The 19,424-nt window shown below is 46.2% G+C and overlaps 2 protein-coding genes across 3 annotated transcripts; both read right to left on the bottom strand.

Annotated features, from left to right (window-relative positions):
* Positions 1 to 214: 214 nt before the first annotated feature.
* Positions 215 to 6,857, bottom strand: LOC138285566 (syncytin-2-like). The gene is made up of 2 exons (XM_069225661.1): positions 2,749 to 6,857; positions 215 to 1,906 (listed from the first exon to the last, which is right to left on the bottom strand). Exons 1-2 carry the CDS (start codon positions 2,895 to 2,897, stop codon positions 1,063 to 1,065), a joined length of 993 nt encoding a protein of 330 aa, XP_069081762.1. The 5' UTR covers positions 2,898 to 6,857; the 3' UTR covers positions 215 to 1,062.
* Positions 215 to 13,404, bottom strand: LOC138285565 (uncharacterized). Of its 2 annotated transcripts, XM_069225659.1 has the most exons (3): positions 13,347 to 13,404; positions 13,111 to 13,232; positions 215 to 11,481 (listed from the first exon to the last, which is right to left on the bottom strand). In XM_069225659.1, exon 3 carries the CDS (start codon positions 9,394 to 9,396, stop codon positions 6,880 to 6,882), a length of 2,517 nt encoding a protein of 838 aa, XP_069081760.1. In that variant the 5' UTR covers positions 9,397 to 11,481; positions 13,111 to 13,232; positions 13,347 to 13,404; the 3' UTR covers positions 215 to 6,879. The 2 variants fall into 2 exon arrangements, with proteins under 2 accessions (XP_069081760.1, XP_069081761.1); XM_069225660.1 differs by lacking the exon at positions 13,347 to 13,404 and having other exon boundaries at positions 13,111 to 13,275.
* Positions 13,405 to 19,424: the final 6,020 nt, after the last annotated feature.

Below are 19,424 nucleotides of genomic sequence, written 5' to 3' on the forward strand. Positions count from 1 at the left end.
CTAATTGTGATCCCAATCCGACCCTGCAGGGTGGTGAGCAGTTATAGGCTGAGGGAGGTCGGGCGTTTAGCACAGGGTGTGGAGCAACTGTAAGATATGGAGGCCGTGCAGGCAAGTGTGGAGTGGGTTTAGTACAGGTTTGGGAGTTCAGGCAGTGTGGGGAGCTACTTTATACTGTTAGAGGGAAATCTGTTAACAAAATGAGACAGATCAATTTAACACAATAATATAGGTTTAATCGATTTTCAGCTGGGAACAACAGGCAGTCTCAACATAGAGGCCATGACTGAAGTTCAAAGTTCTGGTTCAAACACCAGTAGCATTTATACTGTAAAAACCACAAAAAACTGTGGTGAAGAGTTCACCATTGACGTAAGCAACTACAAGCAGTACAGATAAGATAATGAGGTGCCTCTGGAAAGAAGCACATGCACTTGTTGGCCTCATGGGTGGGTAAGTTACACTGACGTCATTCACCATATCTATCTTTCTGCACAACAAGAGATTATATGTTGCGTGCTGCTCATGGTAGCCCTGCCTTGCAAATACTTATCTGACCCTTTACACAATTCCCCTTAACACGATATGAATGACTTGTGGTTTTTAGGACCCCTGTGCTAAGGAAGGATACACCCTTCTGTTCCACCCTGTTCATGCTGAGTGAACATTATGAAAGCAACAGTTGGTGCAGCTTTAAAGAAAAACTCTCATTCTAATGTGGCTGGGGCCTCTTGTGTGTTTCAGCACAGCTAACTTAACAATGCAGCATGTATATATGTTTCCTAACTAATAAGTGTTTGTTTGTCCTAAATATGACCTGCCTTTTCTATTGAACCCACAGTCTGTATTTTTTTAACATGTCATGTATTAAGTCTTTCACTACTTACATTGGTTTACAACTATCTAGCCTAAAATGCTTGTATTGGGATTTGGGAATTTATGTTTGTTTGTATGTGATGTATTCCTATTCTTCCTACATCATTCCTCCCTCTAGTTGATTATTCAACTACTTTTCCTACCTTCCCATCTACTAATGAAATTAGGGGAATCATCACATACCCACTACTCTGTCCCTACCAGTTTAGCTGTCATCCTTTTGCAACATGCTATTATTACCTGAAAAATAAGACACATCAAAAGCAACAACACAATCAAAGGCAACAAGGCCTTGAACAACCCCGACATCCAGGACGGCACCCATTCGAACCAGCCCTCAAACCACCTATCAGCGGCACCCCCCTCATCAATCATTTTCATTTGTAGATCATGCAATGTCTGAATGGCCTGAGTTAATGTCCCATTGTCCGCATCATTGGCCGGCACATAAGTACAACAGGCCGATCCAATCTTCTTACACACCCCTCCTTCCATGGCCGTCATTAAATCAAGTACATATCTGTGTTGCATTACCATCAGCCTATGGGCTCGAAGTTCTTCCTTGATAGCATTGAACCCATCTTCAGTTGCATTTATGGTCTTCATCAATTCAAAGCGCGTGATCTGCAGCCAGCGTGCAGTTGCCTTCACCTGAATGAATGGTAGGATGCTACCAAAAAAGATTTGGGCATCATTAAATAGTCTGTGTTCCTGTGGAACGCCTTTCCACACTTCAGTACCAAGAAACTCAGCAGCTCGTTTTGTACGGTAATGGTGAAGCAAGGTTGTTGGATGGCTCATGGGATGGTCATGTAACTGAGAGATGTCCACACCTGGTATCACCAGGGAGGGGATGTGCAAAGTCACTAGGGAACAGAGGCCATTCCAGTTCGGGGGTAGTTGCATGTGGAGCCGGGCCCCACACATCCAGTAGTGATCCATCAGGCTGGAGGTGCCGCCCTGCATATCAGCGTTGTAGGTGGTGATGTTGCAGTTGAGGTTACTCCCCACCTTCACTGTCCCTTTCCCTCTGAAACAAAGAGAAAAGTGTGTTAATTTCATTGCTATTCTAGGGTGTATGGTAGTCCCTGTCCATGTATATCTCTGTATGTTCGCATCCCATATTTCCTGACATTGACCTATTATCTTATTAAAGCTTAGTGGACCTTGTGTCTTGGTACCATTCCATAATGATATTGCTCTACATGAGAACTTGGCCTCGGTATGCCATTTATCATGGGCAAATACTGATCCTGTGATACTAAGAACTGGTCTGCCTGCGCAATCAGGGGGCAGGGGTTCAGCTAAATAGTTGCTACATTCAGATGATGGGTAAGACCTTCCAAAAATACCTCGACGTAATACCCATTTTTCCCAATCTGGGTGAAACATTGTTTGTCCTGCTTCCTTCATTCTTGATATCTCTTCCATTATCTCTTTTTTTTCTGTCAGGACTTGTAGGACTTCTGGGGTGGTGTCAAATCTAGTTGTGTTAACTCGTGCAGTAGCAGGACTAACGTGAGTTGGCTGTAGCTGTGCTCTCATTCTGCATAAAAATAGGTGCAGGAGACAATGTGTAATGTTTGGGGATACCTCTTTAGGGAGATGCAAGTTATCTACTCCAGCAGCATGGGGGATGAGAGAGCATACATAACAACTGGTGTTGGATGTGGATGTGCTTATACTGTGCATGTGCTGATACCACACATTGTCAAACAAAGCAATATGGAGAGGTGATGGGCAGTATCATTATCAACAGTTCTACGCATGCGTGTAGTAATTGATATAGGATCAAAAAAAATTAAATATCCAAGGGCTAAAAGCAGCAATATCAGTGCAACGAGGAGGAAAAACAAACATAAAATACATAACTGAAAAGAAGAATTGTCTAAGATTGAAGCTTTAGAGGGAGGCTTTACTCCGGTTGCTTCTCCTGTTCTCCCCCCTCTTTTTCCTGCTCGGTGTCCAAAGGGATGGATGGCATGGTTGGGGCCAGGCGGATATCCTGGAGGTGGTACCATGGTTTGTGGCCTTGGACTTTCACTGCTGTAGTTGTGCTGTCTGTCACTGGGAAGGGTCCATTGAATTTGCAGTCCTTCCACTTTCTGACAAAATTGCGAATATACACTAAAGTTCCCAAAGGTAATGGTGTTTGTTGATCCTTTGCAGGAGATGCGTTGGCGTGCTTCTTGGCTGCACGTGTAACCTGTTTAGAGAAGAACTTTGCAACTTTGGTTAGCTCAGACATGTATTCATTCATTTCAATTTGTACAACCTCAGGTGCACTCTCAGTCTCCAATTTATGTCTAGTTGATGGCACAAATGTGCTCATTGTTCTACCTGTCACTATTTGATGTGGAGTTAAATGATGATCTGATCCTGGGGTATTTCTCAAAGCAAAGAGTGCCAAAGGGAGGCAGTATAGCCATTTCTTCTTCAATGTCACACATAGTTTACTTATTCTGTTCTTGAGGAGGCCATTAAGGCGCTCCACAATTCCATTGCTTTGCGGATGATAAACTGAGGACAATTTATGTGTTATTCCTAACAAGGTGGTGAGGTGAGAAAAGATATTATTGACAAAATGGGTGCCATTATCCGATCTGATCCCCTCAGGGACACCCCATTGCGGTATTACCTCACGAATCAAAAAATTAGCAGCAGATTTGGCATCACAGTGAACACAAGGTCCTGCTTCAATCCACCTTGAGAATGGGCAGACTACAACTATCAGATAGCGATAATGATTGCATCTGTCAATCATATCAATGTAGTCAATGTGCAGTTCCTTAAAGGGACCTTGTGGGCGAGGTATTGTGGAAGCTATTACCTTAGATGTGGGATTTGGTGAATACTGCTGGCACACTGTGCAGGTGTGTATGTACATTGTAATCATCTCATGTAAGTTAGGGACAAACCAATCCTGACGTATTTGGAGGGACATATTGTCTCTAGCAGTATGTGAAGGAAGATGTAGCTGGTTTAGAGCTATCAGTAGCAATGCTTGGGGCATGACAGGCTTCCCTGTTGATATTTGTCTGTATATTAAATCTGTTCCTGTCTGTGTGCATCCTCTGGCTTCCCACAACTGTTTCTCATGTTCTGGTGCATTTTCTTGTATCTCTCTTATATGCAGGTGAGCTGTCTCTGTGTAATGTCTGGATGCATTAAAAGAGTCTGAAGATGTCAATGTTTCACTAGCTAACAAAACTGTGGTATGTGTATCACTAAGAGGGCGTGTTGCTGCATCTTTGGCTGCCCAATCTGCCAGGGCATTTCCACGGGACACAAAATCCTGAGCATTAGTGTGGGCTGCGCATTTCACTACTGCAACTGCATGTGGCAGTGTTAAAGCTTGTATCAAGTCCTCTAAAAGGGGGCGGTGCATGACAGGGCTTCCATCAGACTTGAGAAATCCCCGTCTATTCCACTGCATAATGCTGGAATGCACTGTTGTAGTAACATAGGCTGAATCAGAGTATACTGTTATTGTTTCTCCTTCCCCTTGTTTGAGGGCTGCCACTAAAGCTACTAATTCAGCAGCCTGGGCTGAATATTGAGATGGCAAAGTTATCTGTTCAGTTATCTGCAGTGTGTCTGAAGAGTTGTGCTGCATCGCTCTGACCACTGCAGCACCTGTATGTCTTACCCCTGTGTCCTGATCTATTGTGGAAGATCCATCCACAAAATACACAACACTACCTGGAATGGGGTCTTCTGTTGCTTGGCTACACTCATCTGGAGTATATGTGGCACAATCATGGGCATCATCGTCAGTGTCTGAAATGGGATGTGCAAAGAAGGTAGCAGGATGGACTGTGTGGCATTTAACCACCTTCAAGGATGGTAATGATAGTATTATCTCATAGCCTGATACTCTCTGTGTTGTTAGTGTTGTTTTAGCTTTCTGGATTATTGCAAACACAGCATGTTCAGCATACAGTGTCAAGGGTGCACCCATGACAATGGGAGCACTTTTCTCTACTGCAAAGGCTGCTGTGGCTAGTGATTGTTCACAAGGGTAATGACCTTTCATGACAGAATCAAGTAGGCCACTAAAATATGCAATTGGTTTGTGGTCTAAAGGATACTTTTGGGTGAGGACAGCCGTCATCACCTGGCCATTACAGTGGCAAAAAAGAAAAAACTCTTTGTTATAGTCTGGTGTTCCTAACACTGGTGCATTTGTTATCTCTGTTTTTATCTTACTGAAGGTTTGTTTCATCTCCGTAGTCCATGTTATCCTGTCTTTCTGTGTTTTTGCCTGTTTGATAGATGCAAGCAGTGGGGATATTAAAGTACTGTAGTCAAAAACCCATTGTCTGACATAATTACATAAGCCTAGGAACTTCTGCATTCCTTTCACAGTTTCAGGTTCTGTCATCTGCTGAATGGATTCTGCTCTCCCTGGCATAACTCTAAGGCCTGATGCTGATAGTAGTTGCCCCAAGTATTGAACTTCTTCCTGGCAGTACTGTAATTTGTCCCTGTCTACCTTGTAACCTCTTTGAGCAAGGGTGCACAACAGGGACACAGTGTCCTTTCTACACTGCTCTTCTGCTGGACTACAGATTAGTAGGTCATCAACATACTGCAACACTGTGCTGTCACATTGAAAATTGGCGAGGTCATTCTTGACCGTCCTGTTAAAGACACTAGGGGACTCACAGTACCCTTGAGGTAATCTGGAATACAGGTACTGTGAACCACGATAGGAAAATGCAGTCAAATAATGACTGTCTTGGTGCAGGGGAATGCTGAAAAATGCATTCTTAAGTCTATGACTGTAAAGTACCTAGCATCTTGGGGTATGTTGGTTAGGATGATGGAAGGATCAGGTACTATAGGGAATTCTGGTATTACTATGTCATTAAGGGGGCGCAGGTCTTGAATCATGCGCCACAAATTTCCCTTGGCCTTCTTTATAGGGTAAATTGGGGTGTTGCAGGCGGATACACCTGGGTATATGACTCCCTGCTCCACCAATGCCTGTATAACAGGTGCAATGCCCTCCTCTGCTTCTTTGGATAAAGGATATTGTCTCACTCTTGGCTGTATTGCTCCTTCCTTCAAAGTTATTCTGAATGGTACTGCTGTGCGGACGAGGCCTACATCATAAGGGCCTTTTGTCCATAAGTTAGAGGGTACCTGCGCAAGGTCATTATCTTTGATAGGACTGGAGACATTCATTGGTATCACAGGCCTTGTCTCCAGTGTGGTGCGTAAAGGTACACTGTTTTGAAAAACAATCTCTGTCCTTCTAAAGTCATCAGCAAACAACTGGTCATCTGATATGTCGCCCACCTGCATGTTGGGATCGCAAAAGATGACACATGCCCACATCACACCAGTGTGGTCACTTGCCATCAGGGTCCCATAGGTGGGGGACACTTCTAGAGCCTCTATTTCCAGAATGAGGTTTTTGTCTAATGTTTCAAAACAGGGGCCTTGTCGTCTAAAGAGGAAGTTTTTGGGTAATTCAACTAGTTTCCCTGTCAGTTCTGGTGTTTCTGCTATGATGTTGTACACTGCTCTAGTAAAGGCTAAAATGTCTACAGGTCTGGCTCTAACTTGGTTACCATCTGGGGGGTGTGTAACCATTGTCATGATGCGTGTACTAGATACTCCAGGTGTTGAACAGATCATAGTCCCATCCTCTTCAAAGTGAATAGTCACGTTTAATTTTGCCATGAGATCACGTCCTAGCAGATTAGCTGGTGCATTTGGGGAGAATAAGAAACATCCATCAACATACCTCCCCCCTATTTCCATCTCCACAGGTTTAGTGAATGGAACCCTCATCACAGACCCGGAGAACCCCTGTGTGTCCATTGATAAATTTGACAATGGCAGACCCTTCTCACGGATACAGGACCTAGTGGCCCCAGTGTCGATGAGAAAGGTGTATTCCTTGTCATTTATGGCTACCATCACAGTGGGTTCATCATCTGGCCTGTGGGTTACCGATAAGACTGGACACACGAGACTTCTCCTTGGGCACCTTCATTGGGCATATCCTCCCATGTAGTTTTGCTGGAATGGGTTCCCTCCCCTGACAGTTATCCCTCCTTGTAAGTTCTGGTGCTGCAAGGTGGGCTGCACTGTCTGCTGTGGCCCATACTGTATTTGGGGCACTGATTGCTGTAACTGTTGAGGCTGTATCTGTGGTTGAGGCTGCATTTGTATTTGGGGCTGTGGGAGATATATCACTTGGGGACTCATGGCAGGTTGTGTTACAATGCCACCAGGCGGTACCATTTGTTGGCCATAATTTGTCCTGGTCTGGTTGCTAAGTTCATCTTCCTTTTTAACCCTACAGTCTCTAATGAAATGTCCTGTCATTTTGCAATAGTGGCATGTCTGTCCCCTCTGGAATGTGTTTACTCTATTTCCCCCAAACCTTCCTCGCCCTCCTCTTCCATTATTCCTGTTATTGCTTCTCTGGGCATACTGGTAGGGTTGCATTGGGGTGCCTGAAGGAGGCATTCCCAGGGACACTGCAGCTAACTGGGTGGTGGCAGTGGCAATTCCTTCCTCTGTTTTCTTGGCTAGTTTCTGCTGGACCAATTTAGCTGCTGCTTTCTCTATTTTATCTTTCTCACTCTTTTCCTTTTCTTGTCTCTTCTTACAAAAATGTATTATGTGTGCTTGTATCTCTGTCCATGGTTTGGCCTCCAAGGCCACTATATTATCTAATTTATCCTGCACTTCAACTGGCAGACCCTTTTTCACTATATTGAAAAATAGTAATGCATTCTGTCCAGTGACATCCCAACTCTCCCCCACTTCCTGTGTCCATTTTTCCTTCATTCTGCTAAGGAATTGGGCTGGGTCCTCATTTGGCTGCATTGTTTGTGCCATAAGGGACCCAATGTCTGGCCTGTCTGGATACATTTTCCTCAGTTGCTTCCAAACAATTCCCCTTACTCTAATAAAGGGTGCCCCATCACATTTTGGGTTAGTCAATGTCACATCTTTTACTCCTGCCTTTGTGAACAATGTGTCCGTCTCATCTCCTATAAGGGAACTTAGTAAACTCTTAATGTCCCCTATTGCAAGAGTAATCCTTGCAGTATGTTTTTCCAGAGCTGCTATCCATTTCCCAGCACCCTCAGCAAGTTGTGGCAACTGTTTTTTAAGATTTTCTTTGTCCATCTGGGGCCATGGTATATATTGAGGCGCCCCTGGGCCCTTGAATATCAAGGGCAGTTGTGACAGGACTGTAGTCCTATTGCCAGTAGGGTGACGTGAGTCATACTTACAAGCATATCTCTGCCACACTCTTAAACTTTTCTGCATATAGGGATAATCCCAATAAGGATCCCCTGCACCCTGAAAAATGCACATTTCTGCATTAGCCATGTCTCGGGGTTCAAAGGAACCCTCTCGCGGCCATGGTGTCATCTGTGATGCCAATCCTTCTGTCCACCCTGCTAGGTTGTCAGTAAAAGGGACAACATTGTACCAACTATTTTCATACTGAGCTACTATTTCATTGGGTGTCAAATTATTGCCAGGACATACAGGGAATGCACGTGCCATGTCTTTTCTCAGTGTCATTTTTCCTGCCATATCAAATGTTCCCTTTCTCTCATATGGGCGTGCATGCGCCCCATCAAATACTAATCTCTGTAATTCTCTTGGCTTCTTTTGTAAAGTCTGTCCTGTCTTACTGTTTTCGTCTCCCTCACAGGCATATTGTGACTGTTCCTTGTTATGATCCTCAAGAAGGGACATTCTTTTAACATGTTCAGTGACGTCATCTAATGCCCCCTCTGATCCTTTGTAGGATTTTTCTAAACCCATATCTTCTTCACCTAAGCTGCTATGTGTGGAGACTGTGTCATCTAGTCCTTCTTGTTCAATTATTTGTGGGATAGTGTGGGCTCTTGACTGTCTCAGGGGCCCTTCCCCCTTTTCCCAAGCTGCTCTTTTGTCTACCCATCCATCTTCCTGCTCTGTGACCCACTTGCCTACACTATTCTCTTCTGCTCCTGAGTGCATGAACCTCCAGCACCCTGTGGGAGGACTTTCTGGTGTGAAAGCTAACCTTCTTGTCTCATTTTTAATATTGGCACTCGGTTTTTTCAAAACACCTTCCTTTTTTCTAGCCCCCTCCATTCTCTGTACCCCTCTTGATCCCTCATTAGGTATACCTTCATTCTTTCTAGTGGGGGACATCTCGTCCTCTAAATGAAGTGTAAATGTAGCATCTACTGTCCCTATGTACTTAGTACTGTCCCCACCTGACATTTCCTGTGGTGTACTGGCCATTTGAGGACATGGAGATGGGTCAACATATTCTCTATGTTTAGAAAAAGATTCTAATGGTGGGCTATACTCTGGGTCTGTATATCCCACAGCAGGGGGATGTGAAGAGATAGGTAATGAGTGTGGGGCACCATGTTGCAATGTATACATGCCCTGTACCTTTGCACTGCCTAACCTTAATGGCACATCTTGATAGGGGGGTGGAGGAGCCGAAGGGAGGGTTTGAGGCTTTGTATTTGACTCATTCATATTTGTTTCACAAAAAACCCTCCATTAGTCTAGTGTGATCTTCCTTTTCTCTAGTTTATTTCCCTTGTATTTACTCTGTAGGAAGGTGCCCATGTGTTTTATTATTGTATTATCAAGTGTGCCCTCTTTGGGTCATGCATGTGCAAGTTTTAATGTTGCTTTGTGCCATTCCTTACAGTATTTTCCTATTCTGTCCCTGTCTCCTAAGAACACTTTAACCATGTGTTCTAAAGGAGACCCCATGTCTGTTTAGTGAACTTAATATTTTGTACCATATGTTTCTCACTCTAAATGGACTTCTATTTACTTACTAGGGTATTTCCAGACTTCACATAAACTATTATTAGGCTATGAAGGTGAACATCAGATATTCATATATATATATATATATATATATATATATATATATATATATATCCCTAATCTCTTTAAAAACTTTGTTGATTTACATATATATTGGGTAGGTGCATTAATGTGTGGCCTAAGTGGTTTGTTTGCCTGACACAACAAACAATAATGTTATTGTGATATATGCATGTTTATAAATTATTCATATCCTAAATTCCATACTGGGAGGTCCCTAATAAATGCATACAGTAGGAGGTCTAATACTAAATATGAGTCTGTTATTATTGCAGGGAATTCACGTGACTGTTGCCCATGGTTCCACTGAAAAATTGCAGTACTTCAATATATTCACTTTCCTGCCACAAGGTGGCACCAGTGTCACACATGAAAACAAATTTAAAACTTTACTCTTGGAAAGACAACTGCAACAGGTTTTGTAGATTTCAAAATAAACTCTTTTATTCTAATTATGCGAAGATCCTGTTCACATTTATCTGAAAGGTAGTTAAATATATTTGTATGTATAGTAGCTGATAATTCTCCTTCTATTTGTATATCTTCAATATATGAGTGTATGTCCCAGTCTATACTATTTGATATTTCATCTAGCCTCCAATATTGAGGCTCTATAGTTTCATAATGGGAATAATAGTTAGTAGTGTCAATATTTGTTATGGGGTTCATAAGGCTACTATACTACTTTTAACTTGGAGGATAATGTCCTTGTATTAGTTCTTTGAATATTTGTTTTTATAATTGTCTAATAGGCATTTCTCTTATGTCAATGTAGGTTGTTTTTAAGGCCTAGAGGTGACATACTATAAATACATAAACTTCTGACTTAAAAAAAATGATTCTATGGTATTGATATTGCTGATCTACTTAAGGTCAGTTCTGTTGCAGAGGGCGACAGCCTGACTGTTATAAAAATGAATAATTAATCCAGGGATGTGGAATTAATTAGTTGACTTTTTGGGACCTGCCCAATCCAGTCAATTACTTTACTTTTGAGTATACTATTATAACTTAACCTTCATAAAAATAGGAGGTCCGATACTTATTCCTAAATTATACACTAAATAACAAACTTATATATTGACATTATTATGTGGCCACATTTCTGTCTATACATGCATATACATACACAGTAAATTTTAATATACATACACAGTAATTCTTAATTTCATACTAGGGCAAACAAAATACTACTGGTCACTTCCCTCTGGATTCATAGAGGGGACAACTTTTCACTATTTTCAACAACAACAAAATGGTGACTTCCAGATTTAATATCTGGGTTAGGTTGACATGAGTGTTCTTTAAAACATACACTAATTGCTCAGCCCCCAGGTCCAACACTACTCCTGACCACTTTTGACTTACTTAGTCAAGCTCCCTGTATCTTCCGGATTTACTACCGGGATCCCTTAATATTATCTCAATTCATACACAATCTTGCATGCAAACACAAGAATTACATACATTACAGTGTCAAAATTGTAACTGTCTTTATAAAATAAAAGGAACAGACCTCGTACTTTGTCCACTTCACTACCTTCCTCTGAGACCCATCTGTCCCCGCGAAATCAGAGATTTTTACATAAATGTTGGCATCTCCCTTACCTCTTTAAAAAGTGCGCAAATCACCTCGTGGAGACAGGCAGGGCCCCCAGTCCAGCAGTTGGTGGGATCAAAGTAGAGCTCCTGGCTTAGCTGGCCAATATGTTAGAGGGAAATCTGTTAACAAAATGAGACAGATCAATTTAACACAATAATATAGGTTTAATCGATTTTCAGCTGGGAACAACAGGCAGTCTCAACATAGAGGCCATGACTGAAGTTCAAAGTTCTGGTTCAAACACCAGTAGCATTTATACTGTAAAAACCACAAAAAACTGTGGTGAAGAGTTCACCATTGACGTAAGCAACTACAAGCAGTACAGATAAGATAATGAGGTGCCTCTGGAAAGAAGCACATGCACTTGTTGGCCTCATGGGTGGGTAAGTTACACTGACGTCATTCACCATATCTATCTTTCTGCACAACAAGAGATTATATGTTGCGTGCTGCTCATGGTAGCCTTGCCTTGCAAATACTTATCTGACCCTTTACACAATTCCCCTTAACACGATATGAATGACTTGTGGTTTTTAGGACCCCTGTGCTAAGGAAGGATACACCCTTCTGTTCCACCCTGTTCATGCTGAGTGAACATTATGAAATCAACAGTTGGTGCAGCTTTAAAGAAAAACTCTCATTCTAATGTGGCTGGGGCCTCTTGTGTGTTTCAGCACAGCTAACTTAACAATGCAGCATGTATATATGTTTCCTAACTAATAAGTGTTTGTTTGTCCTAAATATGACCTGCCTTTTCTATTGAACCCACAGTCTGTCTTTTTTTAACATGTCATGTATTAAGCCTTTCACTACTTACATTGGTTTACAACTATCTAGCCTAAAATGCTTGTATTGGGATTTGGGAATTTATGTTTGTTTGTATGTGATGTATTCCTATTCTTCCTACATCAATACCAGGGAGCTGTGGATGGTGTAGAATGGGCGTCTGATACGGCTGTGGCGCTACTGAAAGGCCGAGACCTTCTCCAGGTCTGGGAGCTAGAAGGGGGCGGTGAACTTGAGTGCGAAGAGCTGTCTGGGCTGGAGACCTACTGAAGATGGGGAGCTCAGGACGGGCTCAGAGCTACTTCAGACCAGGGCGTTAGTGAAAACTGCGCGGCTGTAGTAGGCTAGGGAACATCTGGAGGGTGGAGAACTACCGTAAACCAGGGAGCTGAGGGCTTCAGAGCTGGGGCGAGTTGGGGAACTCTTCAAGAATGGGGGCCAAGGAGCTCCAGGTGTGGTTTTCCAAGTGCACTGTTTTGAAATTATTGTGATGCTTCAGGCGTTTCTATTGTGTATTCATTCATGTATTAGACTGATACAAGGACTCAGTTGTTCGGATAGTTTGGACTTTCTCTTAGATTTTTCTTTAGAAAGAGAATAAATGACATTCAGCGCTACAAACTCCTGCCACTTTAACACACAATGGAAGCTGATGACTTCCTCCGCTGCTTGCAGCGCTGGTGTGTTTAGCCGCTTGTCTCTAGGAGCTACCCGCCTGGGTTTGTCACCTTCTGGGTACCTTTATGGATCACTTATTTTTTCGGCGCTCATAAAATCGAATTTACACAATGGGGTCTAAACAGGCCCGCCCGTTTTTAGCTTTTAATGTGCCGAGGGGCAACAGGAAAAAAGCTTTTAGTTTCTAGGGCCTGTGTTAAATGGAATGATTTCTGAGCTCCACCTAACATCAATGCACACATGATGTGCAGACCTGCGCACCACCCAAAATATTTACTCCTTACCCACTTCACCGCCACCAAACAGTCAGAGCCGGTAAATGAGCCCAGCGCTGGCAATTGCCGCTCCTCGGATTTAATGTGATTTACTGAGCTGAGCGCCCGCTGCCGATGGCACGGGGTCATTCCTGTAGATGAATAAATTACGCACTTTAAAGTAGCGCTACGAACGAGCGCTCCGGAATGCACAGGATCATAGGATTCAAATATCATTTATTTGCATGAAGAATGAGAAAACCCACCTTTTAAATTCACGTGTGAGGTCTGTGCCTTCCCAGCAGCACCAGGAGCAGAATTCTGTGAATGGAACACTTACGATGTGACAGACCCTCCAGTGTGACGTCACGAGGTCCAGGGTACGTGCAGAGAGGAGGGAGGGGCCTCCGCCGCAGCAGAGAAAATGAGAGACCACTGATGGGGAGAATGCCAGGTAGAACGGTCCCTTCTTTCAGGTTCATCGCAGGATCATTTTCATGTGTAAATAGTTGGATTTTCTCAAGACATTGGTCTAAACCCGTGACTTGCCTGCTCCCCCTGTTAAACTGAAACACATGGTATCACCCATAAGCAGTGATGTATGATGACACGGTGAAGAGTCTCCATTGTGACGTGTCCATGGCAGTGCTTTAAATGGGCCGGTACTCTCCGGTACTGAGTACCGGCACTTTTTTATTTTGAGAGGGAGAGTACCGGCTTATCTCAAGAAAAACGTAATACTTTTAATTGGAGAGTACCGGCACTTCTCAGAAACAAGCAGGTACTCTACTACAGAGTACCTGCACTTCTATTTTTCCATTTAAAGCTTGGTATAAAAGGCCGGTAACCAGGCAGCTGCAGCATTGCACTCAGGGGCACCGGACGGGGAGGACCACTGCTGGCGGCCGGAGCTGGAGACAATGAGAGCCCGAAGCTGGACGAGCTTAGGAGGCTCCAATAAGGATGGGGGAAGAGGCGGGTCTAAGGGGGCAAGGTGAGTAGATAAACCAAACGAAAAGTGAACTGAAAACCTAACTTGAAACCAAACTGAAAACTAACTTGAAACCAAACTGAAAACTAACTTGAAATTGACTTGATACGGACTTGAAATTCCAATCCCCTTCATTTTCCTTCAGTTTTCTTCCCCTCCCAACCGATCAACTTCCCTGTCCCTTACCTTTCGCTGTTCTACCCCATCCAAGCCCCCTTTAACCACCTTTACTTTCAACATCTTTCTCCTATGTCCACTCCATTCTTTCCCTTTTTCCATTCCTCTTTTCTTCATCTATTTTCTGCTCAATTTATTTTTCTTTTCTCGCCTCGTCGTACCCAGACGGTTCCCCCCTCCTCTCCTTCTCGTCCCTTTCCGACTTACCTATCTCTTCTGTCATTCCCTTCTCCTTCTCCCTCTCCTCTTTCCCTTCCCCTTCCCCGTCCCGTCCCCTTCCATTTTCTTTCCCCTTCCCTTTCCTTCCCCCTTCACCTTCCCTCACCCTATCTTTCCCCTTCGCATTCCCCTGTCTTTCCACTACCCTTTCCCTACCCTTCGCTTTCCTCTCCACTTTCCCCATCAGTTTCTGCTTCCCCTACCCTTCCCCTAACCACCCCTTCCCCTACCCTTCCTGTACTCTTCCTCTAAACATCCCTTGCCCTAACCTTCCCCTTCCTTTACCCATCCTTCCCCTACCATCCTGTTCCACTACCCTCTCCTTCTCCTTTCCATACCCTTCCCCTTTCCTTTCCCTTCCCTCATCCTTCCCCTTTGTCTACTCATTTCTTCCTCTTCCACTATCTTTCCCTTCCCTCCCCTACACTTCTCCTACCCTTCTCTTCCCCTTCCCCTTTTACTTTCCTTCCCCTACCCTTCCTGTACTCTTCCCCTAACCTTCTCTTTCCCTTCCTTTCCCCATCCTTCCCCTTCTCTACCCTTCAGCACTTTCTCTTCCATTACCCCTCCTTTTCCCCTTCCTGCCCCTCCCTTCCCTCATTCTTTCCCTTCCCCGTGCCTCCTTCCCCTTGCCCCTTGCCCCTTCCTTCTTCCCCTTTCTCCCTTCCCCATCCCCCTTCCACTACCTTCCCATTCCCCTACTCTTCCCCTCACACTAAGCTTCTCCTACAATTCCCCTTCCCTTAATCTAGCATTCCCTTCCCTCCCCTTTCCCCTCCCTCTCCCCTTCTCCATCCCCTTCCTATTCCCTTTCCCTTCCCCATCCCCTTTTCCTTCTGTCCCTTTTCCCTTCCCCTTTCTCTTCCTCTTACCCCTTTCCCCTTCTCCCCTCCCACTTCTTGCATTGCCCCTTTCCTTTCCACTTTCACTTCTCTCCTCCCCCTCTCCCTTTACTACTCCCTTTCCCCTTTATCCTATCCTTTCCCTACCATTCCATTTCCCTTTCTCATTTCTCTTTCTCCTTCCCCTCTTTCCATTCCCTCTCCCTCACTTTCCCTCTCCCTTTCCCCTCCCCTTTCCTTCTACTTTCCCCTTACCCTCCCCTACCCTTCCTCCTAACCTTTCTCTTTTCTTCCCCCTTTCCCTTAACACTTTCCCTTCCTGCTCCCCTTGTCCCACTCCCCTTCCCCTCCCTTTTGCCCTTTCTCTTCCACACATGCCCCTTCCCTTTCCATTCCCCATCCCATCCCATCCCCCTTCACTCTACCTTCCCCCTCCCATGCCTTTCCCCTACCCTTCCCCCCTTCCCTTTCCCCTTACCCATTCCTCTACACTTCCCCTATCCTTCCTGTACCTTTCCCCTACTCATCCCCTACCCTTCTACCATTCCCCGTTCCCCTCCCCTTCCCTTTCCCCTAACCCTACCTTCCCGTTCCCCTACCTTTCCCGGCCCCTCCCCTCCTCCTCCCATTCTCTCTCCCCTTTCCCCTCCTCCCCTTCCTTTCCCCTTTCTGCTTCCGCATCCCTCTCCCCATCCTCACCTTCCTCTACCTTTCTCTTTCCCCTTCGCCTACCCTTCCCATTCCCTTTCCCCTCCCCCTATAATTTCCTTTCCCTACTCTTCCATTCCCTTTACCCTTCCCCTACAAGTTTCCTTCCCATACTGTTTCTCTACCCTTCCCCTACCTTCCTTTCCCCAACTTTCATCTCCCCATCGCTCTCCCTTGCCCCGCTCCCTTTTCCCCTCCCCTTCCTGTTCCCCTTTCCCTTCCTCTCCCTCTCCCTCCCATTCCCCCTCGCCTTTACCGCTTCCCTTCCGCCTCCCTTTCCCCTTCCGCTTTCCCCTTCACCCTGCCCTTTCCCTTCCCTCTTTCCTCTTACCCCTCTCCCTCCCTTTCCCTCTCCCCTTCCCCTTCTCCTTCTGGCTCACTATTCCCCTTTCCCCTTCCCCTCCCATTTCCCCCTTCCCTTCCTCTTTCCCCTTTCCCTACCATTTCCCCTTCCTATCCCCTTCCCCTTCACACTTCCCCCTACCTTTTCCTTTCCTCTTCCATTTCCCCTATCCTTCTCCTACCCTTCCATACTATTCCCTTACACTTACCCTTCCTTTGCCCTTCCCTTTCCCTACCCTTTCCTTTCCCCTTTGTCTGCCTTTCCCCTACCCTACCCCTTTCCCTACTCTTCCATTTCCCCTACCATTCTCCTACCACTTCCCTTCCCTTTTCCCTACCCTTCCCGTACAGTTCTCCTACTCCCCCCCTTCCTCTTTCCCTATCTTTCCCTACCCCTCTCTTCCCCCTGACCCTCCCATCCCCCTACCTTCCTCTGCCCCTCGGCTTTCCCCTTCCCCCTCTCTTTCTCCCTCCCTTTTTATCTTCCCCTTTCCCTTCTCTTTCACCTTCCCTCTTCCATCTTCCCCTTCCTCCATGCCCCCCCTTTTCCCTCCCCTTCCCCATCCTCCCCTCTTCCCCTCGCCCTCTCCTCCCCATTTCCTCCCCTCCCCTCCCCTTCACCCTCCCCTCACCTTCCCATACCCCCTCCCCATTCCCCTTCACCCTCCCTTTTCCCTCTCTCCATCCCCTCTTCCCCATCCCCCTCTGCATCCTCCCCTTCTCCCCTCTCTCCCTCCCATTCCCCTTCACCCTCGTCTTTCCCCCTTTGTTTCCTTTCCCTTTCCCCTTCCTCTACCCTTTCCTTTCCCTTGCCCATATCCATCCCTTTCCCCTTGCTCTCCCTTTCCCCTACCCTTGCTTTCCCTTTCTTCTACCCTTCCCCAACCACTTCCCTTCTACTACCCTTCCTGTACTGTTCCCCTACCTTTCACCTCCCCCTCCTCCGCTTCTCATTCCCCTTCTCCCCTTTCTCTTCTTCCTCTCCTTCCTCCTCTCCTCTACCTTCCACCTCCCATTCCCCTTCCACTTCACATCTTTCCTATCCCCCTCCCCTTTCCTTTCACACCCTTTTCTTCCCTTTCCCTTTCCCCATCCTCCACTTCCCTCCTCCCCCTCCACTCCCCCTCCCCTTAACACTCTCCATCCCCTTTCTATTCCTCTTTCCCCATTTCCCCCTCGTTCTCCTTCCTCTTTCCCTTCACCCTCCCCTTTCCCTATCCCTCCCCTACTTTTGCCCTTCCCTTTCCCTTTCCCACTCCCCTCCCTTTCCCTTTCATTTCCCCTTCTCCTACTCTTCCTTTCCCTTTCCCCTACCACTTCCCTTCCCCTACCATTCCTGTACTGTTCCCCTATTCATCCCCTCCCCCTCTCTTCCTGTTCCCCTACCTTCCCCTTCCTCTACTCTCCCATTTCCCCTCCCTTTCCCCTTCCCATTTCCCCTTCCACTCTCCCTTTCCCTCCCCATCCTCTCCTTCCCCATCCTCCCCTTCCCCTCCTCCCCTTCCGATTCCCCTTCCCCTTCTTCCTCGCCTTCCCCCTCCCCTCTGCTTTCCATCCTCCCTCCCCCTTTCCCATGCCTCATCCCGTTCCTTTTCCCCTTTCCTTTCATTTCCTTTCCTTCCCCTTTCCCCTTACCTATTCCCCTTCTCCTTTCCCTTCCCCCTCCCTTCTTCTCCCCTTCCCCTCTACCCATCCTCCTGTTCCTCATCCCCTTCCCTCCTCCCCCTCCACTTTATCACTCCCCATCCCCTTTCTGCTCCCATTTCCCCTTCATCCTATCTTTTCCCTACACTTTGCTTCCCTTCCCCTTCTAATCTCTCCTTCCTCTTGCCCTACATTTCCCTTTCCTCCACCTTCCTGTTCCCCTACTTTCCCTTTCCGCTACCTTCCCTGCCCCTACCCTAACACCCTCCTCTCCATCCTCCCCTTCGCACTCCCCCTCCTCTTTACCACTCCCTTCCCCTCCCCTTTTATTCTTTCACATTTCTCCTTCATCCTAACCTTTCCCTACCTTCTCTTTCCCCTTCCATTTTTCCTTTCCTTCCCCTTCCCTCTCCCTTTCCCTTCACCCTCCCCTTTCCCTACTCTTCAACCTAACCTTCCTCTTTCCCAATTCGCCTTCCCACTTTCCCTTCCCCTTTTCTCTTCCCCCTCTCTTTTTCCCTTTCCCTTCACCTTGACGCTCCCCTTCCCCCACTCCCCTTCCCCTCACCCCTACCCTTTGCCCACTCCCCTTCCCTTTCCCCGTTTCCCTCCCCTTCCCCATGCACTTTCCTGCTTTCGCTTCCCATTCCCTTTCCCCTTCCCTTCTTCCCTTTTCTTTCCCCTTCCCCATCCTACCCTTCCCTTTCCCTTTCTCCTACCCTTCCCTTTCCCCTTCCCCTGCCATTCCCCTACTCCTCTCCTACTATCCCCTTCTATTTCCCCTTCCCCTAACCTTCTCCTTCCACTTCCCTTAATCTATACTTCCCCTACTCATCTCCCCTTCTCCTACCCCTTCCCTTCTCTTCACCTACATTTCACTTCCCCTTCCAATTTCCCTTTCCTCCACCTTCCATTTGGCCTACCTTTCCCTTCCCCATCTTCTCTGTCCCCAACCTTCCCCTCCCCTTCCTGTTCTCCTTTCACTTCCCCTTCCCTTCCCATTTCCCTTCTTCTTTACCTTTCCCATTCCCTCTCCCTATCTTCACCTTCCCCTTGCCCTACCCCTCCCTTTCCCCCGCCACTTCCCCTTTCTCTTCCCCTTCTCCTTTACCTTTCCCCTTCCCACGTTCCCATATCACCTTCATCCTACCGTTTACCACTCCCCTTTCCACTTCCCCCTTCCCTTTCCCCATCCCTGTTTCTCTTTCTCCCCTCTTTCTCCCTTCCCCTGCCCCTTACCCCCTCCTCCTCATCCACTTTCCCTTCTCCTTCGCCCTCCCTTTCTATTCCTCGTACTCTTCCTATTTCCCTTCTGCATTCCCCTTCCACTTTCCCTTCCCCCACCTTTCCACTCCACCCTTCCATTCCACCTCCCTTTCCCCCTCCCCTTTCCCTTCATACTTCCCTTTTATTCCTGCTCC

Source organism: Pleurodeles waltl, chromosome 3_1 (assembly GCF_031143425.1).
Source record: "Pleurodeles waltl isolate 20211129_DDA chromosome 3_1, aPleWal1.hap1.20221129, whole genome shotgun sequence".
NCBI lineage: Eukaryota > Metazoa > Chordata > Amphibia > Caudata > Salamandridae > Pleurodeles > Pleurodeles waltl.